Below are 26,525 nucleotides of genomic sequence, written 5' to 3'. Positions count from 1 at the left end.
ATATTTAAAAAATCACTGCTATATTTTGTTTTGCTGCTGTGTACAGTTGAAGTCACAATTATTATTATTTTTTTTTTTCAAAATATTTCCTAAATGATGTTTAACAGAGTAAGGAATTTCTCACAGTATTTCCTAAAATATTTTTTTCTTCTGGAGAAAGTCTTATTTGTTTTATTTTAGGTAGAATAAAAGCAGTTTTTAATTTTCTTAACCATTTTAAGGTTAACATTATTAGCCCCCTTAAGCAATATTAATCTTCGATTTATATAAAACAAACCATCGTTATATAATGACTTGCCTAATTACCCTGACTTTAACATATTTAACCACTTAAACTCTGTTGCTATATATTCCGCCTTAATTTTGCCTACCCAAATTTAAAAGCTTTCCAAATCCACATGCAGGGGTGTAAATGCAAAAATTTGGTATCATTTTAAAGAAAACCCTTTGAATTTTCATAAAACATCATTGAAAGTGTTTAAAATATCTGTATATGTCGTCTGTGTTATAATAAACACCTAAAAAAAGAGGTGCTTTTTTTTTTTTTTTTTTTTTATAAACTCAAATTTGAAAGTGTACCTTTTAGGTTGTGTGTGGTCTAGCGTGCTGTAAATAATTTTGGTGGTTCCTGAACATGTTTGTAATCATAGGAAAAAAGAAAAATGTCTCCACCATAATCTATGCAAAAGTCATTGCACTCCAACTGATGAGAGGTGCTGTACAAGCCACAGAGAGCGATTCTTGTTTACATATTTCACTATTCTTTTGGTTGATCAAACATAATTCACTGTGTTTGGACCACGTCAGACATATAAAAGGATTACTTATGCACATCACCTCAAAAACAGAGGAGAATGGCCCTGAAGCGCACAGCATAAGGTAAGAAATGACAGCTGTCTGTGCTATCTGGGGCTGCTTATTGATCATAAATGTATTGTTTTCACTTCTGCACCATGGAAACCCTGCGATTCATTCGGCAACTGTTTGATATGTGAATATAATTCAGTTAACAGAATGCTAGAACCGTATGAGCACTGGCAAGAGCTTTCATTTGAGCTATAACTTGTACATGTGTCATATATGAACCATATGAAAAGGAAACGATGTTCAATACCCAGCTCGGGTATCCAAAATACTGTGTATTTAAGTGTAAATAACTTTTATACAGTAGAATAAAAACCAAAGTGATGCATATGTGCATAAAATATAGATTCTACACTTTCAAACGACACCACTTACGGGGGTCTGGTGCAATGCTAGCCCTTTAAATCTGAAAGCGAAAGTCGATGACGTCACGGACCCGGTACCGGGTCCGCAGAGTTTAAGTGGTTAACCTGTTAAGCCTTTAAATGTCACTTTAAGCTGAGTACTAGTATCTATCAGGTCAAATAGTATGTTCTGTCATCATGGCAAAAATAAAATAAACCATTTATTGAAAATTAGTTATTAAAACTATTATGAAGGTATATAAGGTGAATGTATATACTACTGTTAATCCTATAGAAAATATTGAAATCTGGGCTGTACTTGCTGTATGTATATATAGATTTACAGCACGCTTTAAATGTATTGTTGAAATGAAGGTGATTCAATAATGGATGTTGTTTGCTTCTCTCTGCTTCATGACAGGTGGAGGAGGAGTTCTCTCTGCTGACGCGCTGTCTGGGTTTAGCTGCTTCTGTTCAGTGCAGTGGATCCATGAGCAGCGCAGCGTGTCTGGAGTGGAACATCAGTGCTTTTGACTTGATCAGTCAGTGGTGCTCAGAAGTCGTCGCTCTGTCCGACACGCCCTCCCAGCAGTCTGCGGTCAGTATCTGCTGCTCCTCCTAGAGCGAGAGCCCATAAATATAACGCATTAATGTTTAATATAATATAATATTGATGAAATATTTGAAAAAATATTCTTAAGATATTTGAAAAGGCTTTACAAAAAAAAGGACTTGATTTAACAATGTTAAGGCCTGTGCACACTGAGACGTTTTTGCCTTGTGTTTTACCTCGACGTTTAACGCCTCGTGACTAAACAAAGAGCGTCAATGTGATCGTGCCTTTAAAAAAAAAAAATGCTTCATGCACGGTTTTGTTTTGACGCGCCGTGTTAAATCTTCTCCATCAATCAGATCGGCACTTTTGTTCACGTGCACGGAGCTGCTGAAGTAACAGTAAACAGCACTTGGAGGCGCTCAAGCGCATAATTGTCAATGCGAGCGCACATTGAAGAAGATGCCCAGAGGCGATATGAACGTGGAGCTGCTTATTGCTCTGGTGAACAATAATCATTTCATCATTGCTAGAGCTGGAGCTGCTGCTTGAACCATCCATGCTTGTTCGAGTCACCAGCAACTTTAACAACATGCGTGTGAACTTCCTCTCCTCCTCTTCTACTGTGTTATAAGCGGGTGTCAGAAGCTTAAAGTTGTGTAGCGCCATCTATCGTCAAAGAGTGATTTTGGATGTCTGAACTTTCTGAAATGGTTTTTTGAAAAACACATACACAACCACACAGACCCTTCCAAAAAATGACCGCAAGCAAAACATTATGGAGTGGAATGCAAGGGATGATTTGAGGGTTTAATAAAATGGCCAGCTGTTCCCGTTCAGCAGATATCACCATGGTCAATGCTTTAAAGGGTCACGAAACACCAAAACACATGTTTTGAGCGGTTGACAGTTGTAAATGTGTGCCACACTGCTAAAAACAGTATTAGGATACGTATATTTCACTAAAAAGTGAAAATTGGTTGTTTTTGCGTTATTTCAAGCTAATTCTTTCCAGTTTAAAATGAATTTTTGAAGCTGTGTCACGGCCATGAGATCTTAGTGTGTATTCCAGCGTGTAGACTGGACGTCTGTACCCAGGAGTACCTTATGACGTCTCGGAGTGTGCTGCATTCAATCATGAGATAGAATTCAAACCAATCAGCACACTCTATTGTGTATGCGGTGCAACTTCATTAATATGCATGATAGCTTCCAAGACTGTTTTTAGCTGTTACAGTGTTCAGACGGCAGAGAGACGCCACGTTGTGTTGCCAAGTGGCAGAACAAGAATTGTTTGGAGATGCAGGTCGTCAGTGTTGCTTTTATAATTTGCTGCAGTGAAGGTTTTATTTTCATTTTCCCTCTATGAGAGCGCAGCTGGACTCAGTGCATGGATTACAGTGCATGCAACGCTCGACAGAAATACCTGTCTAAGGAACTTTGTTTTACCTGAGAGCTTTTCCTCATATGGAAACAGTGAAATCCAGATTTGCTGCTCGTCTCATTTTAATAAAGACGCAGCTCCAGTTGGTGTTGATTGACCTGACCTACAGTTTTGGATCAGTGGTCTTTGTTTGTTTATTCAGAGGCAAAGTTAGTTGCTATGGTCAGCAGTACTCTTTCAGTGTTTAAAGACGGACATTGGTCAAATGATTTTCAAGTTAATAAAGTTTACCATACGTTAACATCATTACAATGTTATGGACTGAAAGATCTGTAAATGCTGCTCTCCGAGTGTAAACATGTTAGCACCACAATCAAATTTACCGTCATGGAGGATTTTCGCTGATTTTTGTGACAGGAATAACACACACACGGCTTTCTGACGCTACCTACCGTGTGCATTTAAGTTACAGAGAAATGCGGAGGGTTTTTTTTTTCTCTCATTCGCCGTGCGGTAACAAACATTGCATGAAAAATACACGCTTCCTGCAATTCCTCGAATTTAATAACTCGTTTGTCATGAGGGGCATGAAGGAAATTACTGAATGAAAGAGCCAAACTGCAGTTAAAGTCCACTATTTAATAATTTGGCAAACAATTTGATTACTTATGTCCATGTAAACACAGTCTCTGTCTTGCTCCCCTGCGTCTGTGTGTTTATTTTGCCTCTGAAAATTGTGTGTGCCCTAATCGACTGCAAATTTTTACACACCTTCCCTTATTCCCTCCTCCGACACTCCCCCCTAAACAGAGCTGGACACGCCCACTTTCCTGACTTTTTCCATAGTAGAGGTGTGAAAAACCCCTGCTGAAACTGGGGGTTTCATGGCCCTCTAAGGTGGCTTTTTGTCTCATTTCTAGTCCAAATATCAACAATTTTTTTTTATCAATGCTAGATGGACAGGAATGCAGGATTTCATCTTCAAGTTTTTTGCACATAATACAGCTGATGAAGTGAAACTGTTGAATATAGTGTAATTGAACATGTGGTGTCTCCTCAGTCTCTGTTAGGTCAGGACCCGCAGTGGGCTGCTCCTCGTCTCCTGCAGCTTCCCGACAATTACAACACCATCTTCCAGTACTACCACAGGAAATCCTGCAGCAGCTGCGGAAAGACCCCCAAAGACCCTGCGCTGTGCCTGGTGTGCGGCGCGTTCGTCTGCCTGAAGGGTCATTGCTGTAAGCAGCAGGGCGTCTGCGAGTGTGTGCTGGTAAGTGTGTACTGGAGCTTTGAATGAACTTGAGGCAATACTAATCCGCTTGCTCCGCTCGGTGTATGAAATACTGTTTCCGGATCCAAGCTTCTACTCATTTGAGTTAAGAAAATATTCCTTTATGGCCACTTTTTAGTCATTTGTAGAAAAAGATCCAAAGAAAATCGGAACACTGCCACTTTAGCTCTCAAAAAGTCTTTAATGTCACAACGTTTCGACCCACATGGTCTAAATCAAATAAAGCATTACAACTGGGAGTGCTCAAGAAATAGTAAAACAGCTCTGCTGGTTTTATCTTCATCCTCCTGCTAATGTAGATGTTGGACTGAAGCAGCTGATATTAATGTGCACTGAGGAAGAGCAGAGGTTTGCTAAAGAACTGCTGAGAGATTTCAGCTGCTGTCTGGGCTTTCACTGCCTTTCCACTCCTCCCTTTCTTCATGTTTTTAATACTTTTTCTCTGCATCATTTTATTACATTTAACTTCCTTTGTAAACTAATTACTAAGGGTGTCACGATCCTCCAAATCTTGATTCGATTACATTTTCGATTCTAAAGGCACGATTCAATTTTCGATTATGAATAATTAATTAATGACCAATTAATTATGTGTAGCCTACCGTTTAAACTACCCGACCTGGATGGTCTTTGTTTTACCCATAAACAAATCATACAGTAAGTGAATAAAGGCAAGATACACACATAATTACCACCTGTCAATCACTTTTTTTCTGCGGGACTTGTGAATAGGCAGTGATCTGTGTCGTTATAATGGCGTCGGTAAAAAAGACGCACAACCAACAGGAACCAGCCAACAATATCTGAGGTGTTCGCTAAAATGACTAAGTACAATTGAGTGAAAGATTGAAGCAGTCCTCTGACTGCCTGGACCTGCTGTCTCGAGCTCATGGCTGTGTGCGTCTGTGTCTGTGTGGTCACGTGATGTACATTTTCAGAGGTAGTGAGGAAGGAGGGCTGCTCAGAAATGCTACACGCCACTGTGGATGTCAAATCGTTGTCGTTCTAAAATGCCATTTAAAAACAAAGACAGTGTAAACAGGGCCTGAGTGTGTACTATTCGCGAGCGGATTTGCAACGTAATACGTACATAGCAGAGCTTGCAAAACTGTGTTTTTTTTTGTCGACAACATGAACGTTGTCAACATAACTCACTGGAAATCCAAAATGCTTCCACACCGGCGACTTCATTGAAAGAGGAGAGGGTTTAAGCTCTGTCGACGGGTCTCCTGCTTCTGCAGTTTAACAAGCACTTCAACAAGCATGTTTTTTTCCCGCTTGGCAAGCCAAGCTGACGTGACATGGGGGCGTGGCAGCATCGACGATTCTATTTTTTAATTCGATAATCGAAATTGAGCATAAATTCGGACACCCCTACTAATTACTTTTGTTTTCTTTGCTTAAATGGATTTCTTTGCTTGTTATCTACATCAGGTGAAAGTCCAAGTCAAAAACACCTTCAGAAAAATGCTTTCTGAAAGAAATACTTATTTCCCCCACTGTATACATCTTTTTTTCTGCCTTTTTTTTTTTTTTTATTCAAAAGCACTCCCAGCACTGCGGAGCGGCGACTGGTATCTTCCTCCTGATAAACGCATCCGTCATCATTATCATCCGAGGGCATCGCTTCTGCCTGTGGGGGTCTGTGTATCTGGATGCTCACGGAGAGGAAGACCGAGACCTACGGTAAACCTCCTATTGATACTGCATCTAGAATTCAGTCTGCTGTCTAGATTTTCAGCTGTAATTTATTTAGTTGATCGTGTGTTTTAAAAAAAAACTGCTCCTCTTTCCCACTGTAACATTTAATTTCTTGTCCCCACAGTCGAGGAAAGCCTCTGTATTTGTGCGAGGAGAGATATCGTGTTCTGGAGCAGCAGTGGGTCGCTCACACCTTCGACCACATCAACAAGCGCTGGGGTCCTCATTACAACGGACTTTAACAGGACGCCACTAATGCAGTGTAATATAAAGGAAACGCATTGAGTTGGTCACAGCCTGGGTTCATGTGAAGTTTAGTGTACAATCAAGCCTAATGACTAACAGTGTGTGTGTGTGTGCGTGTGTGTGTTTAAGTGAATTTTGTGTGTGGATTTATAGGGGAGATGTTGATTTTGTCTCATGGCGAAAGCACATCGAGTGAGTCTGTGTCAAGACACAAATGCAGGAATACTCCCATGTCATGGTTGGAAAACTGACATAGTTTTTGAGGAGAGAGACTTTTGAGAGCTAGACGAACGCATAGAAATCAAATCATGTTCACACATCGGGATTTCTCTCGGCTTAAACATCTCATTGGATCGACTGTGTGAGATGAAATATCAGCAGATAAACGCCAAACAAGAACTCGAGGTGTAGTTTCAGTCATCCTCAGGAATTTTACTTTATAATTATTATTATAGATTTTTTGTTGTGGTCTCAGATTTTAATATTTAAAGTGCTGCTATTGTTTGAAGAAAAAAAAGTAAATTATACCTTTGTAAAAAAAAGAAAATCATCTTTACATTTTCGTTCTCTCTTTTTCTTAATGAAGGCTGTTGGATGGTGGCTCGCTGGCATGTTGGGTTTATTATAAAAATATTCTCCTCTGAAGTTGTACAGTGTTTTTTTTCTAGCACATTATATTTAATAATGATCACTGGCAGAAAGGTTGTCATTTTCTCAGCCGAGGCTGTTTTAATATGATTTAACATCAAAAAAGTTCAGAAAATGAAGCTTATTTATCACACTTTGATCTAAAATAAATAGTTCACCTCAAAAATTCTATGTACTCACTATTTAGTCTTCCTCGAGTTGCTTCGTTTTTAGGTGCACAAACATAATTTATTATTTATTTGTTATTTATTTATTTATCTTCCCAGTTGATTCATATCTTAGCTAGCGACCTTGAGCATAATTCCTAAAATTCACCCAACAACAGCCCCCAAATAATGTATGAATTAAAAATCGCCCACCCATCCGAGTCCTTTTCGGTTTTGCAAGTCTTGACTGACTTTCCCATACTCCAGTTCCATTAACACCCTATTTTTTGCTTCTTGTTCAAACTGTGTATTTAAAATGAGCTGAATCAACACAATTCTTGAGGTTTTTCGGTGGGCAAATTAATTGTTTTATGTTCAATCCACTTAAATTTGAGAGGGAGGCGGGGGGAATTAATTAAGTTAGCTAAATCGATTTGTGTTGGAGCAATCTAAAGCAGGGGTGGCCAACCCTGTTCCTGAAGATCTACCTTCCTGCAGATCAGGGTTGAAGCTGAAATCTGCAGGAAGGTAGATCTTTAGGAACAGGGTTGGCCACCCCTGCTTTAGATTGTTCCAACACAAATCGATTTAGTTAACTTAATTGGCTTGTCATCAAATTTAAGTGGACTGAACATAAAATAATTAAGTTTTCCCCCCCAAACACCTCAAGGTTTGTCTTGATTGAGCTCATTTTAAATAAGTAGTTTGAACAAGCAGCAAAAATAGGTTTGGAACAGGGTTGAGCACCCCTGACCTAAAAGAAATTGTGGAACCCAGCATTTTTATATCAGTGTAGCTGGACTGGTGTCTGATGGCCCACAGGGGGCAGTGTTTTCCAAGTTTGCTCTAGAGTTTTAGAGCAAGTGAAGCCTCCTCCTCCAGGACTATGACGTTTTCTTATTTAAATGACGTTGTTATATGTAATTGTCAAACTATTTTTTTTTTTTTATTTACACACCACTTTGACTAGTGTTTCCCTACTGTGTTCCTTGAAGCACACCAACAGTACCTATTTTTCCTGTCTGACCCATTAACTTTAGGTTTTGGAGTCTTTTCTTATATTCTGATGAGTGATTTGATTAGGGCAGGGGTGTCCAAACTCGGTCCTGGAGGGCCGGTGTCCGGCATATTTGAGTTCCAACCTCAATTAAACACACCTGCACCAGCTAATCAAGCTCTTTCTAGGTATACTAGAAACTTCCAGGCAGGTGTGTTGAAGAAAGTTGGAGCTAAACTATGCAGGACACCGGCACTCCAGGACTGAGTTTGGACACCCCTGGATTAGGGAGAGCTGTGAAATGTGTACTGTTGGTGTGTCTTCAGGAACAGGGTTGGGAAAACACTGACTTTAATAACTTTGTGATCTAAAGGGTTTCTGAGAGAAAGATTTTGAATTCGAGAACATTTATGCAAACTAAAATCTGTCGAAAAGGACAAAAAATAAAGGTTTAAGGTCATGAAGCGAAGACTATTTAATACGTAATACAAATATAGGCCTACATTTAGCGAAGGCTATAGTAAATTAAACGTGGTGTTCCTCAAAGCTCTGTCCTCGGACCATCTTTGATTGTGTAGTCTGTATTTTTCGGAGAGGGCATTATTGTTAATGATTTGGAAATGCATTAAACTGGATCACATCGACTTGATTATTACAGCCCGGTCCAGTGGTGGACGCTTGCGGTATGGCACACAGGGTGTTTTTTTATTATTTTCTTTTTCTTTTGAACGCAGCTTCTCTGTTCTCTTTTGATCCTTTCCCCTTTCATATTATCATATCAAATGACCCCTATTAAAACCCTTTAATCATTCGACTTGATGTGAGACCACATTGCGAAGACATTTAAAGTCCTTATTGAGTTGTATATAGAAATCGAATGCACGTGTTTAAATGCAGCACAGGTTCCTGTGTGATATTTTTTGTGTCCGTTTTGATCGTGGGTCACCATCAGAAACGATCATTCTGCATTCATTCTTAGGAAACCACACACACACACACACACACAGAGAGAGCAGAAAAAAGCATGTTTGGTTTGTATTGATGAGTTTGATTGGTAGGTATTGATCATTTCTGCAATCATGCCATGCTGGATTGAGGGAGGGATGGAGGTTTTCAGTGCACTTGAAGTTTGCTTTCGTTTCTTTTTGATTTACTGCATGCTGCTGTTTTCTGTTCCTTCTCTTCTTCCCTTTTGTATAGACAGAGAGTTGTGCTGAGTGTGACGGGTGGCTAACGCTGGTGTTCTCCCTGCAATGAATGCTTTCAGGCAGGCAGTAATACAGTACATTACTGTAGGTGCTGATTCAGACTTTATGACGTCATCTCTGAAAGGGTGACTTTTAATCACATTTAATGCAAAATGTAACATATGTGAATAAAATATACAGATGCTCTGATGTGTGCCTCTGTGTGGTTGGTGTATGTTATCTACTGCGTCCAATCAGAAACTAGTAATCACTAATATAATGCATGAACTTTACTACTACAAAACGTGCATAGTCCGGTGTTTCCCAAACCTGTTCCTAAAGGCTCACCAACAGTACACATTTTCATCCTCTTCCTAATCAAACACGCCTGAATCAACTCGTCAGAACATTAGAAGAAACTCCAAAGGCTGAAGTTAATGGGTCAGATGAGGGAGTCATCTAAAATATGTACTGTTGGTGTGGCTCTAGGAACAGGGCTGGGAAATTCATATTTGGCCCTTAAGTACTGCTTTAGACAAGCCACACACAAATGCAGTCCTTCCCAATCCTGTTCCTGAAGGCACACCGACAGTACACATTTTCATCCTCTTCCTAATCAAACACGCCTGAATCATCTAAAGCAGGGGTTCTCAACTGGTTTGGCCATGGGACCCACATTTTTACATGGTCATTAAGCCGCGACCCAAATTTTTAGGAACTATAATACAATTTTAGGAATTATACTTAATTTGTATTTATTTGTTAACATAAACAAGTAGTGATGAATACAAGAAATTCACCAAGACTTACAAATAAATCATATTTTATTGCTGTAAATTAACAAAAAGTAAAAACGACAAATACTGTTAATAATAAACTGTTAATAAAACATGTTTTCTGGTATCTAAATGTTGTTTTAATTTAGAAGGTTTCTTGCTCTCTTTTGAGAGCACCTCACTACATATGACACTGAGGCTTTAAGGCTTTTTTGTCGTCAATAGATAAATCCATACTTTACATATTCGGGGTAGTACTTGCGCTTCGACATATTTGTTGCAATAATTAAATTAAATTTCACATGTCAAACGGTACGGTTGTCGCGCATACATTTCAAAATAAAAGTCCGGTATAAGCAAAATAATTTTAAAAAATAAACTTTTGTTGTTTTTTTTGACCACACACTCCGCGACCCACTAAAAATGTTCCCTCGACCCACCAGTTGAGAAACACTGATCTAAAGGACATCCAAAATATTGACTGTTGATGCGTCTTCAGGAACAGGGTTGGGAAACACCTACATTTTTATTAGTTTTTAAATTGAAAGAAACTCGTATTTGGCTTGTAAGTGCTGCTTCAGATAAAAGACACACACACACACACACAAATGCAGTCTTTACATCTTCCTGACTACAAATGTAAAGTCTAATCAAGTGTTTCCCAACCCTGTTCCTGAAAGCACGCCAACAGTACACATTTTCATCCTCTTCCTAATCAAACACGCCTGAATCAACTCGTCAGAACATTAGAAGAAACTCCAAAGGCTGAAGTTAATGGGTCAGATGAGGGAGTCATCTAAAATATGTACTGTTGGTGTGGCTCTAGGAACAGGGCTGGGAAATTCATATTTGGCCCTTAAGTACTGCTTTAGACAAGCCACACCCAAATGCAGTCCTTCCCAATCCTGTTCCTGAAGGCACACCGACAGTACACATTTTCATCCTCTTCCTAATCAAAAACGCCTGAATCATCTAAAGCAGGGGTTCTCAACTGGTTTGGCCATGGGACCCACATTTTTACATGGTCATTAAGCCGCGACCCAAATTTTTAGGAACTATAATACAATTTTAGAAATTATACTTAATTTGTATTTATTTGTTAACATAAACAAGTAGTGATGGATACAAGAAATTCACCAAGACTTACAAATAAATTATATTTTATTGCTGTAAATTAACAAAAAGTAAAAACGACAAATACTGTTAATAATAAACTGTTAATAAAACATGTATTCTGGTTTCTAAATGTTGTTTTAATTTAGAAGGTTGCATGCTCTCTTATTTGAGCACCTCACTACATTTGACACTGAGGCTTTAAGTCTTTTTTTGTCGTCAATAGATAAATCCGTACTTTACATATTAGGGGTAGTACTTGCGCTTCGACATATTTGTTGCAATAATTAAATTAAATTTCACATGTCAAACGGTACGGTTGTCGCGCATACATTTCAAAATAAAAGTCCGGTATAAGCAAAATAATTTTAAAAAATAAACTTTTGTTGTTTTTTTTTACCACACACTCCGCGACCCACTAAAAATGTTCCCTCGACCCACCAGTTAAGAAACACTGATCTAAAGGACATCCAAAATATTGACTGTTGATGCGTCTTCAGGAACAGGGTTGGGAAACACCTACCTTTTTATTAGTTTTTAAATTGAAAGAAACTCGTATTTGGCTTGTAAGTGCTGCTTCAGATAAAAGACACACACACACACACAAATTCAGTCTTTACATCTTCCTGACTACAAATGTAAAGTCTAATCAAGTGTTTCCCAACCCTGTTCCTGAAAGCACGCCAACAGTACACATTTTCATCCTCTTCCTAATCAAACACGCCTGAATCAACTAAAGCAGGGGTTCTCAACTGGTTTGGCCATGGGACCCACATTTTAACATGGTCATCAAGCCGCGACCCAAATTTTTAGGAACTATAATACAATTTTAGGAATTATACTTAATTTGTATTTATTTGTTAACATAAACAAGTAGTGATGGATACAAGAAATTCACCAAGACTTACAAATAAATAATATTTTATTGCTGTAAATTAACAAAAAGTAAAAACGACAAATACTGTTAATAATAAACTGTTAATAAAACATGTTTTCTGGTTTCTAAATGTTGTTTTAATTTAGAAGGTTGCATGCTCTCTTATGAGAGCACCTCACTACATATGACACTGAGGCTTTAAGTCTTTTTTTGTCGTCAATAGATAAATCCGTACTTTACATATTCGGGGTCGTACTTGCGCTTCGACATATTTGTTGCAATAATTAAATTAAATTTCACATGTCAAACGGTACAGTTGTCGCGCACACATTTCAAAATAAAAGTCCGGTATAGGCAAAATAATTTTAAAAAATTAACTTTTGTTGTTTTTTTTTGACCACACACTCCGCGACCCACTAAAAATGTTCTCTCGACCCACCAGTTGAGAAACACTGATCTAAAGGACATCCAAAATATTGACTGTTGATGCGTCTTCAGGAACAGGGTTGGGAAACACCTACATTTTTATTCGTTTTTAAATTAAAAGAAACTCGTATTTGGCTTGTAAGTGCTGCTTCAGATAAAAGACACACACACACACACACACACAAATTCAGTCTTTACATCTTCCTGACTACAAATGTAAAGTCTAATCAAGTGTTTCCCAACCCTGTTCCTGAAAGCACGCCAACAGTACACATTTTCATCCTCTTCCTAATCAAACACGCCTGAATCAACTCGTCAGAACATTAGAAGAAACTCCAAAGGCTGAAGTTAATGGGTCAGATGAGGGAGTCATCTAAAATATGTACTGTTGGTGTGGCTCTAGGAACAGGGCTGGGAAATTCATATTTGGCCCTTAAGTACTGCTTTAGACAAGCCACACACAAATGCAGTCCTTCCCAACCCTGTTCCTAAGGCACACCGACAGTACACATTTTCATCCTCTTCCTAATCAAACACGCCTGAATCATCTAAAGCAGGGGTTCTCAACTGGTTTGGCCATGGGACCCACATTTTAACATGGCCATTAAGCCGCGACCCAAATTTTTAGGAACTATAATACAATTTTAGGAATTATACTTAATTTGTATTTATTTGTTAACATAAACAAGTAGTGATGAATACAAGAAATTCACCAAGACTTACAAATAAATAATATTTTATTGCTGTAAATTAACAAAAAGTAAAAACGACAAATACTGTTAATAATAAACTGTTAATAAAACATGTTTTCTGGTATCTAAATGTTGTTTTAATTTAGAAGGTTGCATGCTCTCTTATGAGAGCACCTCACTACATATGACACTGAGGCTTTAAAGGTTCAGGACACCCCGGAGAACTTTTTTTTTCATATTAACAGATGTGTGTGTGTTGAGCATCAGTTAAGACAATGTTAGCACCTGTCAGCTTTAATTGTGGGGAAAACTGGATAATTTTGAGCTTTTGTCAGCTAATTTCAGCTTCCGGGTTTAAAATGATTTTTGGGGCGGGATCAAAATCGGCGACGTAGCGCAGTACTGCAAGTGCAATGATGACGCGTCGGTTTCTCATTATTATTCATAGCGGAGTTTTCTTATCCTATGAGAAGAGCCGGCTGCTTAATTATTCATCACACCTGCCAGTGTCAAGCCCGAGCTGAGAGACACGGAAACCACGGCACAGTATTTAGCCGTTCATGAAGGCTCATATGCGTTTGTTTCCATCATCCACGGGGTTTGTTGCATGTTTTCCCCCGCGATCTTGTCAGGGCCGATCATACAGCAAAGCTGTGTGCGTGCTGCTAGCATTTTTGTCGGGAGAGCAGCACGAGAATTAGAGAATGGCGGACGCTGTGTTTTATCAGGAGTTCGTTCACATTCAGACACATCGCCGTGCTGCTGTGTTTGCCTAAATCCTCCAGATTACCAGCAGGGTTAATGGTTAAAATAGACAGGTCAGGAGACCTGCTGCACTGAGTCTGCTGGATACGGGGATTGAGGGAGAATCCTCATTTATAGTGTTTACATGAACACACATCTTTATAATGATATAAATTGTGGTTGTCTGTATATGAAATTACGAATAACAAATGTAGCAGGGCATTAAATCACTGTTCATTTCTTTGCATTTTAACTTTGTAAACTATAAACTTATGCGTCTCCTCACGGTTTGTCTCATTTTGTGAGCTAGCTTCGTTCGCTCACGTTCTCCCCTGCTGGCCACGCCCACTCCTGCCCGATGCTCGCGGAGCTCCACGCCCATTAATCATGCATCTTTTGAAAAAATTCTGAAGTAGACTTTAACCGAAAGTGGGGGGTGTCTTGGCCCTTTAAGTCAATGCAAAGACGCAAGTAGACATCCTACTGCACAATTCGAGTGAATGAGGCTGTGCGAATTGAGTATTTTGCGCACTTTCGCGCTGCATTAACCAATCAGAAGCTTTCTCTAATATGGGTGTGATTATGACGTAGCGCCTGTTGTTTGTGTCCCAAGGGGAAATCTTCTTGCCAACACCAGACAACAGCTTATCAAACTGGGCTCCATGAAAGCCTCCATCATCCAGGTATAGTTTCTGGAGGACTTGATGAACTCGCATAGCTGAGTGTACCTCTGAGATCATGATCTAGTGGACAAGGCGCCGAATGAATCTAAGCTGTTTTTTTCAGCCTTCCTAAAGCACACAAACACAGCTTTTTTCTCAATAAAAGTGATGTTAGCCATTTAGCAACGAGGCTAGAGTCACCAGTCATACAGAAGCCCTGCCCATGACGCGAATCGATGTCTATTGTGAGTGATTTTGACGTGCGAATGAAGCGAGCCAAAATGTTCACGCATCTATTTACGCGCAAATATTGTGATTTATTTGTGCGTGCTGCGTCTGGTGTGATCACAACATAACAGCGTAGCTCAAACATTGGTTTTCAACAGAAAAATGTTTACAAACTGCTGCTTAAAATGAGGTGCATGATGTATTTTAATAACCATCTGAGAGTGTCTATTGCATAAGCCACAGAATTCAGAATCAGTTTTAGTAACGTTGGCTGGTTGTCCACGTTTTTCATCCGCAATGTGTGTATAGAAGCAATTCATTTTGCCTGACCACATACAGCATTAATGAAACCCTTGTCTTTTCTCATGAGGCTTAATCGTGGCCTCTAGAATCTGTGTTTATCTAGGACGGGAGAGACTCTAGTAACCCTTTCTGGACCAATTAACTACAGCAGATCATATAAGACCTCTGCAAACGTCATCATTCTGTTTTCTGATTCATTGTTTTTTTTTTATCTGCACAACACTCTTGATCACACTTTGTAAACATGAGCTGCCACATTAGCATCATTAGCACATTATTTAGCGTTTTGCTAACAGAAGCAGTCAGTTGTGCTTCAGCCCAGAAAGCAAACCCTCTGTCAGCTTGTTTGTGTGCTGAATGGAAAGTGGGTTGGCTGCACAATGGCTGGGTGAAGCACACACGCCGCATACACCGAGTAGCAGAGTTAGCTTAGCGAACTGGCTTTGTTTGGGCTGCTGAGGGCTCCGTTTATGCAGGTTTTGTCCATCCTGCATTGTAATGCATGCAGTGGATATTTTGATGCCACATTTATTTCAGCGTCTGAAGTAGGTATTGATTTTTTTACCAATATTATTAGAATATTTGCATAAAAAACCTATTGCCTAAATATACAGTGCATAATAAATGTGTTGATGCTGAAAATGAAGGTTTGTTTTCTACACTGTCTGGTTTTGTAGATGCATTTAAACATGATGTACAAAGTCAGATATGATATTTGCCTATATCATATCTGCATATATGCATATAAAACCGTGACTTGTCGCAATTACGCCATTATGGATGTGACATTTGCAGTCAACTTGTATCAAATTCACATTCTTAGAATGAGTAGAGGGCGAAGCAGTGGCGCAGTAGGTAGTGCTGGCGCCTCACAGCAAGAAGGTCGCTGGTTCGAACCTCGGCTCAGTTGGCGTTTCTGTGTGGAGTTTGCATGTTCTCCCTGCCTTCGCGTGGGTTTCCACCGGGTGCTCCGGTTTCCCCCACGGTCCAAAGACATGCGGTACAGGTGAATTGGGTAGGCTAAATTGTCCTTACTGTATGAGTGTGTGTGTGGATGTTTCCCAGAGATGGGTTGCGGCTGGAAGGGCATCGGCTGCGTAAAAACTAAGCTAAACTAAGGGACTAAGCCGACAAGAAAATGAATGAGAATGAGTATGCAACACATCTCATTGCAATTCGTAACTTTTAGATTTATTGACTATTAGGGATGCAACGATTAACTTTCACTATTAACTGCGATTTCATTTGTCACGGTTAATTAACCGTGAAGGTGTCTCAACGCCGCGTTTCTGCAAGGAACGAAACTGCTACAACTAAACAAAGTTATGAATACTGTGCGCTAGTTTGAAGTTCTGAGTTTGTACACCGAGGCAAATTAACTATGGCTAAAGCTTTTAACGAATGGTTATTTACATAGTTGCACATTGCGTGCACAAGTTTGTTATTTCCAATGGAGGCACGGCTTGCATTGCGGCTCACGCTTTCCAGGGACACCTAGTTGAAAGAATTCCGCGAGCACACCGCGAGTCACATGACATGAACTAGACCGTTCAGCTTCATACTTTGTATGGAATATACACATTTATTCTCCAAAGAGAACAAAAAAAGAAGTATAATATAATATAAAGTAAATATATTATATAATATATAATATAAAGTGTAATATAGTTGATCAAATGTGCCTTTCAAACAGATTTTCAGCAGCCTTTGACTGCATTTATTCTCTTCAAAAGGTAAATACTTAGCTAATAGCTTAGATTTACATTAGACAAATACAATTTTTTTATTGAATTGTTTATTCATTGTTCTGTTAATTATTTTTAAGTTTAAAATTATTACTTCTGTTTAAATGCCTAAACGTTTTTGACACTTTTTTCACTTATTTATAAATATATTGTAAATAGACTATTTAAAGTAGACTGTTTTTTACTTATTTTAAATAGACTATTGTTATATAAAAACACTTTAAAATGTAAGGTGTTTCATGTGATTTTCTAAACTAGAGGCAGGGCTGGAGTGGGACTCCTTTTTAGCTCTGGAGTTTCAAGCCTTAGACCGGCCCACCTCAGTCGATGACTGAATATATTAGTCATAAATAACGTTATTTCCAATTCAGTTTCTAATGACACTAGCACGTCTTTTTCAAGGACACAGCTGCTTTAGAACTTCAAATGTTTTTTTTTTTTTTTTTTTCTGAAATAAGAACATTAATGCTTTATATCCAGTCCTTTGTAACGGTCGTCACACACACAATATATATATATATATATATATATATATATATATATATATATATATATATATATATATATATATATATATATATATATATATATATGTACCCCTACATAAGTAACCCAAACAGTATTATATGTCTTAACACTAAATAAACTTGCCTTGCCTTGCCTAAAAATGAAAAAATATATTTTATACTGGGTAGGTTCGAACTCGGAGCGGTGGTGTGATAACGCAACATGCTAACCACTAGACCACAATGGCGCTATTAACTGAAGAAGTTTGGGATAAAGAATAAGTATTGCACTGTTATCTGCTGCTATTGATGTCAACTCGTTTTTTTTTAACCCCACTCTTTTTCTCCCCTTTTTAGATTTCTGATCAAGTTATGTCAGATTTATTAATGTAGTGAATCATCGGATTTTCATTGAGCAGGTGTAATATTCATTAATATTAATTAATATTTATTAAAGGTGCGCTGTTTTGGGTGGAATGATCGCAGGTTTATGATGATTATATCATCATTAACCTGCAGGCTGCATTTTGCTCACGGGGCTGCGAGAAAATAAATAAAAAGAGCGGAACTGCAGCAAAATAATGAATAAAAAGAGTGAGGTTATGGTCAAATGAACAAAGAAATGAAAAAAGTGCAACTGCTGAGAGTGCAAGCAGCTAGGGACACCTGCCTTCGCGGCCAAAGAACGGACCGGCCCACCAGGAATTCTCCCGGTCCTCCCGATTATCCAATCCGGGCCTGACTAGAGGTGTTTTGAACTTAATGAATGTATAATAATTGTGATAACCGAGCAACCGTGATTATTCCTCAGACTATGATCGTACAACCAAAATCTAGAATTATTGCATCCCTAGTGGCTATGCGTATGAATTCGTATGATCTAATTCGCACAATTTAGTACGATTTGCTCATCTCCCAGTGATGGTTCGGTTTAGGGGTGGTGTTTGGTGTCCATTTTCGACTGACCTCGAATTAGTTACTAAACTGACAAAACGTAAAATACTTACAATTTCTCATGAAATCTGTCTGGTACTTTAACAGTTTGTTGAAACATCTGTTTATACTTTTACAAACTAACCTGAGAGTTATGGGATCAGAAACATATCAATCTGTAAATGTGTTTTATGTTTTAATCGAGGGAAATAAACATCTGTTAGGTAGGTAACTAAAAAAGTATGTGAGTTTACAGCTTACAACATTATTGAGTTCCACAAAGTCGACTTGTGTTGGAACAATGAAGTTAAAAAAGTTAAAAAATGAAGTTAACTTACAAATTTAAGTTGATTGAACATAAAACAATAAGATCCCACTTTATATTAAGTGACCTTAACTAATATGCACTTACATAGGAATTAATAGTTTGTTACCATGTACTTATTGTGTAAATACATGTATTTACTGTGTACTTATGCTTAATTAAATACATGTATGTAATCACATCTGTAATTAACCTTTGTAATTACATTTGTAAATACACTGTTGACCATCCCTTACACCTTAACCCACCCTTAAACCTACCCATACCAGCAAACCTGTCCATAACCCAACCTCTATCCCAACTCAAGAGCACCACAAGTGTTCTCAAATACATTATAAACACAGTAAGTACATTGTATTTATTTTTTTATGTAAGTACATAGTAATTAAGGACACTTAATATAAAGTGGGACCAACAATAAAGTTGTCCCCCCAAAAACCCAAGAATTGTGTTGTTTCAGCGCAAGTAGTTTAGACAAACAGCAGATATATTTTTGTATGTATATGATATAATAATGCTAATCAAAAGGATAGGAATAGTTTCTTTATATTCACTCAAAAAAAAATAATCATATTTTGCTGCTTGTTCAAATGACTTAAATGAGTTAAAACAACACGATTGTATTTGTAAACATGATTAAGTTAACTTTGTTGTGACAATGACAGAGTGGTGTGGATCCCAGCCTTTTTCGCAGTGCTGTGAATTGGTTTGGATTGGTCATGTGTGAGCGCACCGCTTCCTCTCTCAAGCGCTCGCACAGGAACTTATCAAATTCTAGTGAATTATTAACCTCAGGACAGCTAGGAAGCTTTGAAAATCACTTTGGATATGTCAGAAACCGGCTATGGCAGGTAAGTCTTCTCGAAATGATCATTTCTGCTGGTTGAAATCAAGAAAAGCCATTAAATTGTGCAGACTGAAGCCAGAAAGAGAAATCGCTAGACGTGTTTCGAGATAACACGCTGAGTGATCCTGTGTGCTGTGATAGGTTATTTGAGAATCCACAGAACAGCATCTCCAGAACATGAGCTAGTGTGTGCGATTGGAGTTAGCAAATGCTTATTTCATGAAATAAAAGGGTGATGATGAAGGTAGAACATTTATCTAATCTATTTATTTAATATATTTATAGGACATGTCAATCAAGGAACCGATGTGGTCCAAAGCAGGTAAGGAAGGAATGAAAAATCATGACAATTTAATGTGATTTAAATGAACTTGAGTCATAATACTGCTGATTTAATGATATTTTGGCCTGGTCTTCAAAATGTTGTCAATAGGAAATTTTTCAAATGTTTAATATGAAATAAAAGGTGGCTCAGTGGTTAGCACTGTCACCTCACAGCAAGAATGTCGCTGGTTCGAGTCCCAGCAGGGCCAGTTGGCGTTTCTGTGTGGAGTTTGCATGTTCTTCATGTGTTGGTATAGGTGAATTGTATGAACTAAATTAGCCGGACTGTATATGTAAGTGTGTATGGGTGGTTCCCAGTACTGGATTGTGGCTGGAAGGGCATCCGCTGCGTAAAACATATGCTGAAATAGTTGGCGGTTCGTTGCGCTGTGGTAACCCCTGATAAATAAGGGACTAGGCTAAAGGAAAATAAATGAATAAACCGAAAACAATTGTCCACTCCTTTTAAAAACATTTCAACATTTTTACATTTACAAATCCTTATTTTGTTGCCAATGTATTTCGATTTTTTTTCGGTTAAAGTGCATGAACTTTTAAAATCCTGAGACCATATTTATTCAGTATGTTGATGTGATGAATTTTTAATATTGAGTAGAGAGCGGAGCTTTATTTAGTGCATCATTTCTTCATGGCAAACTAATAGTAAGAAGGTGCATTAAAGAAGCCATATACAGGGGCGCAACTGCACATTTACTGATGGGTATGCAGCTTCAACTTTTACGCGCCCCCCTTTCAATCCAACTATATTTTATAAACAGGCAAGTGATAAAATGTGGAAAATATTTCCATCAATAAATTAAAGATATTTTTTCATAAAGATATCAATATGCTTCAAAAAATACAGATTCGCATTTCTGAACACAACTGAAATAGTATGAAGTAGTACATTAAGCATGTTAGGTTGCAAAGAAATGCATCTCATACCACCCCAAATTTCTTCTCAATTTAATTTTCCCTCACTAAATGATTATATCACCTTGACTAGCCTTGCTTTTGGACTTTTTGTACTACATTTGTCAAAACAAAATGATAGACATGGGAGTTCTAAAGGGCAAAAGAACATTGCAATTACTTCTCACATGCATACTGCATAGTTTTTTAATTTAATAAAATACAATATTATACGCGTATAAAATGCTAAATAAACATTTTTAACAAATATATATATATATATATATATATATATATATATATATATATATATATATATATATATATATATATATATATATATATATATATTATTTAAAACTTTTAATATGGATAATTTCAAAAATAGTTTTGGCACAATGGCGCCCCCCATGTGTGGCCGCATATACTGCATACCCCCTTTTTGCGCCACTGGCCATATACTGCATTGGTTTAATAAGTTAAACTGTCCTCTGATATCCACATAGTAGGTTTATGGCTTCAGGAAGTTAAAAAAATCTCCAGAAATGGTTTGATATGCTCATTTATTACTCCATAAAAATACCCATAGAATCAGAAGGTCCACTGTATGTGGTTCATGACGTGAATATTAATGAGCTCTGCTCTGCCCTGCCACTCTTACAGGCACAAACAAACACACATAGAACATGATGTACACTGAACTCAGACGAATATAAACCTGACCAGATTAATGTTAACCTATTTTACTCACTAGATCTGTTGTGGATAAAGGCTGAATTACAATTAAACTTGACAAAAGATAGTGATAGAGATAGTATCGAGTTGTATTTGGAAGCTTCAGCAACAGTAAGGACTGCCCAGTGGCCCAGGGCCAGCGTGAGAGACGCTTGGGACAGTAAACAGGATCATTACTGGCCTGATTAGGACAGTGCTGCCTTGTCACTAACATTTAATTTTTGTCAATTGCATGCATTTAAGTTTGTTTTTAAGTCTTTAAACACTACCTTCTCTGTGATGTCGTAAACACCGTATTGCTTTCCGGTTCCTCTTATCTGATTTGATGTTTTGAGCATGCTATTTTTTCCCATAAACTGGTAACAAACCAGTACAGCGAAGAAACAGCAACATGGAAGCAACATTAAATTATATTGCTAAAAGAAATGTCTGTTTCTAACGTCTTGGAAGCAGACATTTACATGGGAACAACACAACAAAAAAATGAAGTGATGTTTTGCACAGTTAGCCGTCAGTTTGACAAGTCAGCCACCTTTTGTTAAATAATTTCGAACCGCAATAAAATACCTCATTTTCCTCTGATCTTTTTGATTGCATAACACTTTTATTAACAATTTTTTAAGTATTGAAATTCTAGATTCACAGACTTTATTTTTGACACATTATTTAAAATATGCAGCTAAAAAAATAGCTATTAACCTCCCTTTTTTTTTTTTTGGTGGGGCAAGTGAAAATTTTGGCAAGACAAGTAAAGATCTGAACCACTGGCCAGATTGGACCAGTAGAAAAATTCCTTAGCGATAAACCCTGTTCAGACAATGAAAAGGCCAGGAATTATCAACCGCTGCATAAACAATTGCAGTTGAGCTGAGTGATTTGACTCGTTTCAGCAATCTATAATTGTTTGCTGAAACATACGCATCAAATTTTACAATAAACACAATAAATTAACAAAAGATGTAACTAAACATACCTTACGCCTCTTCCGAGTGGAGATGAATACATGTGTAATCTGTAAATCTTGCATTTTGTGTCCTGAGGCGAGTTTGAAACATGCCTCGTGCTGTCGTTGCCCTGCAACGCATAGAAAACAATTTGGCGCCTGCATTTTCAAAATAAAAGTCCCACATAGTAAGTGAAATATAAGCTTAAAATAACTGAAAATTATCTCTGTTGTCTTACTAGAACACGTTTGGCTTATCAAACGCAGCCTGAGGCATGCATATTAATGATTTCAGAGACTTTTTTTTTATGGTGTCAGAGCTACATATGAGTCATGTTCTCTTGATCATGTCAGCTGCTCGTCAGGTCCGGATGAATGACCTAAAGTAGGCACACATAAGATTTTGATTAAAGATCATTAAAACAAACTTTTTTTTTTTCAGTGGATTGACTTATTTATCTCAAGAATAACAATGTGAGCTAGCAAAATAAACTATTTTTATTTCACACAATCTTTAATGTTTTTTTTCCCCACATGGACAGGCTAATTGATGTGAGGCTTCGCATATACTGTAATTTGATATACTTGTTAAGGACTCTATTGATAATATTAATGAATGTCTTTAATGGTGAATGATGAGTGTATGTCTAATTAGAGTGTGTAGTGTTGAATCAGGGCTAACTGTGTGTGTGTGTTTGTGTTTTTACCCTGTGCCCAGAGGGCTGGAAAACTCTGAGGAAACAGAGAGGACAGAGTTTTATCATCTCCATGGCAGGATCTGGTGAGAGCGTCTGGGTTTCTTCGCTGTGCTGATGTTGTTTAATCTGCATCACACACACACAGCTGAAGAACATTCATCTTTGCTCCACAGACGGAGCAACAGAAACGTGCATGTCAGCGGTTGCTTCCAACTTCTGCTATGCGCTTACGTTTTCTCTTCTCTGGTTTGCAGTGGGATCTAGAAGTTTGGACAATCGAGAGATATTTCTCGGTCGCCTATACTGATTGTTCGTGTGAAGTCCAGTCTAACAACTTATAAGAATTATCGACGCTACTCACAGCAATTCGTAACTTTTAATTTAGTGGCTAATTCTTATGAATTTGAACAATCTCATTGGTACAATTTAGTATTATTTGCTCATCTTGCCATGACGGTTGGGTTTAGGGGTGGGGGTTTGGTGCCATGCCTCATTTTAAAAATTGTACATTTCTGTTTGACTGAACTCTGTAAATATTAGTATGAATTAGCCACTAAACTGACAAAACCTAAAATAGTTATGTTTCCTTGTGAAATCAGGCTGTAAAACCGAATATTCAAATGGTAGAATCTTAATCAGCGCATTGTCTAAATTATATTAAAATCGGATTATTGATGTCCATGTAAGCGTACTCATTGTCCTAGCATATGTTACGTAAGGCTATTTCTGCTTACAAGTTTAAGAAAAAGGTATGCTACTGCTGCCTGCTGGTGTGTTGCCGAAAATAAATGATGGCAGCCAGAGAGACTAATTGCTCTAATTAATTTCTTATTTTAATATAATGCTGTTATTTTCCATTGTAGATGATGTGAACTCAACATGAATGACCTGGGGTGCGTTTCCCAAAACCATCGTTAGCCAACTAAGGTCGCAAGTTCCGTCGTTACAAACATAGTTTGTTGTTTTGCCGTTTCCCAAATCCGACGCTCCAACGAACATTCGCAAACTGCATCGCAAACTTGAGCACTCGCAACTACACCTCTGCAGCTGTAGTTAGAAACAAAGTTCCTGGCTGTGTTCTATTCCCACTTATCCCCCCTATGCCCTATTCATTTAGAACACTCTAACATTCAAAGTTGGAATTATGAAAAATAATAAAGCATTAAGGTCATCTCTCTTAGGTGTCATTTGCTTGATAACTATTTTTACAGTTCAGTTTTAGCGATCTTCATATTTACATTTGTGCTCCCTTCACAGTGCACTTTGAAAACATTGATGTCATTTTGAACACAGTCTCATGACGAAAGCTATAGGTGAACTATTATTTAAAAGTGGAATTTATGTTACGTCTCCAAAGCTTGTGAAAACAAAAAGTATCCGTTAATTCTTTTAATTTATAGTAGGTTACTTATTAAGTATCTACTGTATATGACATGGGCCTGCTGGTTAGAGCCTTCTGCTGTGGTTTACAAGTGTCAAATTGTAAAAGTAGACTTTTAAAAAATAAATAAATAAATGAACAATATCCTTAATAATAATAATAATAATAATAATAATAATAATAATAATAATTAATAATATTATTAAAGTATTTTTTTCATTTCTAATACATAATAATAATTAAATTTCATTTCTTGATAAATCGCCTCATTATTTATTAATTTATATGATTTATATATGATATTAGTATACGTGTTAGCTTTTGTAAGTGATTTTATGTTTTAGAATATGTTATGTCATTCTCAGTAATATTAGTAAAGCAAACACAGGCCCTATGTGTGCCATATATATTCAATTAATATGGAAAGTGAGTGCATGTTTTTACCAAATCTATTATTGGATTTTATTTTAAATGCATATGTGTGTAAAACAATATAATTTCCACAAAGAAATGATTGGGTTCTTCTCTAAAGAAGTAGTTCCTCCGCCCCGTTTAGAGCGTCATTATGTGCTATTTACGTTATAACTAACGTTGTTCAAGCGATAGATCTGCGACAGAGAAACTATGGGTTTTGGGAAACATTTGTCACTACATAGTTATTTTCCTAAACGATGCATCGTACCACGATAGTTCAGCTGCGAGTTACGTTGTTTGAGAAACGCAGACTGGTTCAATATTTTCCAAGTACAAGTTCAGTCAAAATCGCCCATCTCTACTACGCTGCCAACAATATTTGTTTTGTTTTTAGTCCAAATATCTAAATTCTTAAATCATGAAGCATTTTCCAGACTAGCATAAAATATTTTGTCTTTTAAAGTCTAAATTTGCCCTAATTGGCTTATAATTTAGTTTGTTTTAAAGAAAACCGTACTTAATTTCGACTTATTTCTAAAAACAAAACCATATTTGTTCTTTACTTTTCTAGAAAATGCTTCTTGATTTAAGAATTGTGGGAAAGTTAGACTAAAAACAAGTCAAAAGTATCAAGAAGGGTGTTTTTGCAGTGTATGGATGTACAGTTGAACTGAGAATTATTAGCCCCCTGTATAGTTTTGTCCTGTTTGTGTTTATCGAGAAGATTTTTTTTCACCTTTATTTTTATGCCAAGAACAAATTACATTATATATACAGAAAATTATATTTTTTTATACATATAAAACCCACTTTAACAAACCCTAAATACACTGCCTAAAGAACGATAAAAAAAATAAAAATAAATAAAAAATGTTTAAAAAAAATGAAGGAAAAGTAATTATAAAAAATATATATAAAAAAGGACTGCCAGATCTTTTTAAAATGAAATTTTTTTAAAAAATAAATAAATACATAAATAAATACATAAATAAATAAAATAATAATAAATAAATACATACATAAATACATAAATAAATAAAATTATAATAAATAAATAAATTAATAAATAAGTAAATAAATACATAAATAAATAAAATAATAATAAATACATATGTATATAAAGTGACAACAGCAATGGGTGATATGATCAGGAATAAGGCTGTGCTATCTGTCAGTGGTCAGCCTGAAAGTGAGCAAATCCAGCGTTTAGTAGTGGACGGCAGAGTCCGTCACATGCTCCTAATGGGATTACAGCAGACAGGATTGTGCACGTTTTGCCCTGAATGAAGTCAAGGCCTCAGTGAATGTGTGAGAGGGAAGCTTAGAAAATAAGATTATCTTGTAAGACCTCTTTTCTCTCTGCCAACTCCGATTTCACTTCCACACTCACCTGACCAGCTCCGCCACGCTAGAAACCCACGCTGTCTGCGATTGGAAAGAAAGATGTCATGCCCGTTATTCCTCTGTGTTCATGTGTGTGGTTGTGTTGGGCTAGCGTGGTAATGTAAACCTATCGACCTCGGTGTTTGGTGTCTGCTTTCCTCTGCCACAGGTTTCCCACACACTGAGAGAGAGAGAGT

General features: G+C 37.3%; 2 protein-coding genes and 1 long non-coding RNA gene across 20 annotated transcripts in view; 2 read left to right on the top strand and 1 right to left on the bottom strand.

Moving 5' to 3' along the window:
* Nucleotides 1–7,028, top strand: part of ubr3 (ubiquitin protein ligase E3 component n-recognin 3) — a 119,203-nt gene extending 112,175 nt beyond the window's left edge. For all 5 annotated transcript variants that reach the window (NM_001423758.1, XM_017357738.4, XM_021478824.3 and 2 more), the window contains 4 exons: nucleotides 1,630–1,806; nucleotides 4,206–4,415; nucleotides 5,983–6,122; nucleotides 6,262–7,028. In NM_001423758.1, coding sequence (NP_001410687.1) covers nucleotides 1,630–1,806; nucleotides 4,206–4,415; nucleotides 5,983–6,122; nucleotides 6,262–6,379 — 645 coding nt within the window. In that variant the 3' untranslated portion in view covers nucleotides 6,380–7,028. The remainder of the gene's footprint in view (nucleotides 1–1,629; nucleotides 1,807–4,205; nucleotides 4,416–5,982; nucleotides 6,123–6,261) is intronic.
* On the bottom strand, nucleotides 33–26,525 carry LOC141376049 (uncharacterized). Of its 2 annotated transcripts, XR_012385129.1 has the most exons (5): nucleotides 26,336–26,525; nucleotides 23,160–23,276; nucleotides 22,692–22,832; nucleotides 22,483–22,583; nucleotides 79–1,826 (listed from the first exon to the last, which is right to left on the bottom strand). It is a non-coding gene; the product is annotated as an uncharacterized lncRNA (long non-coding RNA). The 2 variants fall into 2 exon arrangements; XR_012385130.1 differs by lacking the exon at nucleotides 23,160–23,276 and having other exon boundaries at nucleotides 33–1,826; nucleotides 26,336–26,508.
* Nucleotides 15,477–26,525, top strand: part of myo3b (myosin IIIB) — a 214,525-nt gene continuing 203,476 nt past the window's right edge. For 3 of the 13 annotated variants that reach the window (XM_073912429.1, XM_073912427.1, XM_068223531.2), the window contains exons 1-2: nucleotides 15,554–15,727; nucleotides 19,824–19,860. Coding sequence is in view for 6 of the 13 variants with exons in the window: in XM_073912412.1 (XP_073768513.1) it covers nucleotides 19,536–19,542; nucleotides 19,824–19,860; nucleotides 23,171–23,233 (107 nt within the window). In the remaining 7 variants the exon portion in view is untranslated. Of the gene's footprint in view, nucleotides 15,728–19,356; nucleotides 19,543–19,823; nucleotides 19,861–23,170; nucleotides 23,234–26,525 lie in introns of those variants that run through there. The other 10 variants (XM_073912413.1, XM_073912411.1, XM_073912412.1 and 7 more) reach the window with 9 other exon arrangements.

The sequence above is a fragment of the Danio rerio genome, chromosome 9, assembly GCF_049306965.1.
Source record: "Danio rerio strain Tuebingen ecotype United States chromosome 9, GRCz12tu, whole genome shotgun sequence".
In the NCBI taxonomy this organism is placed as follows: Eukaryota; Metazoa; Chordata; class Actinopteri; order Cypriniformes; family Danionidae; genus Danio; species Danio rerio.
This window is presented reverse-complemented; position numbering and strand designations above follow the sequence as displayed.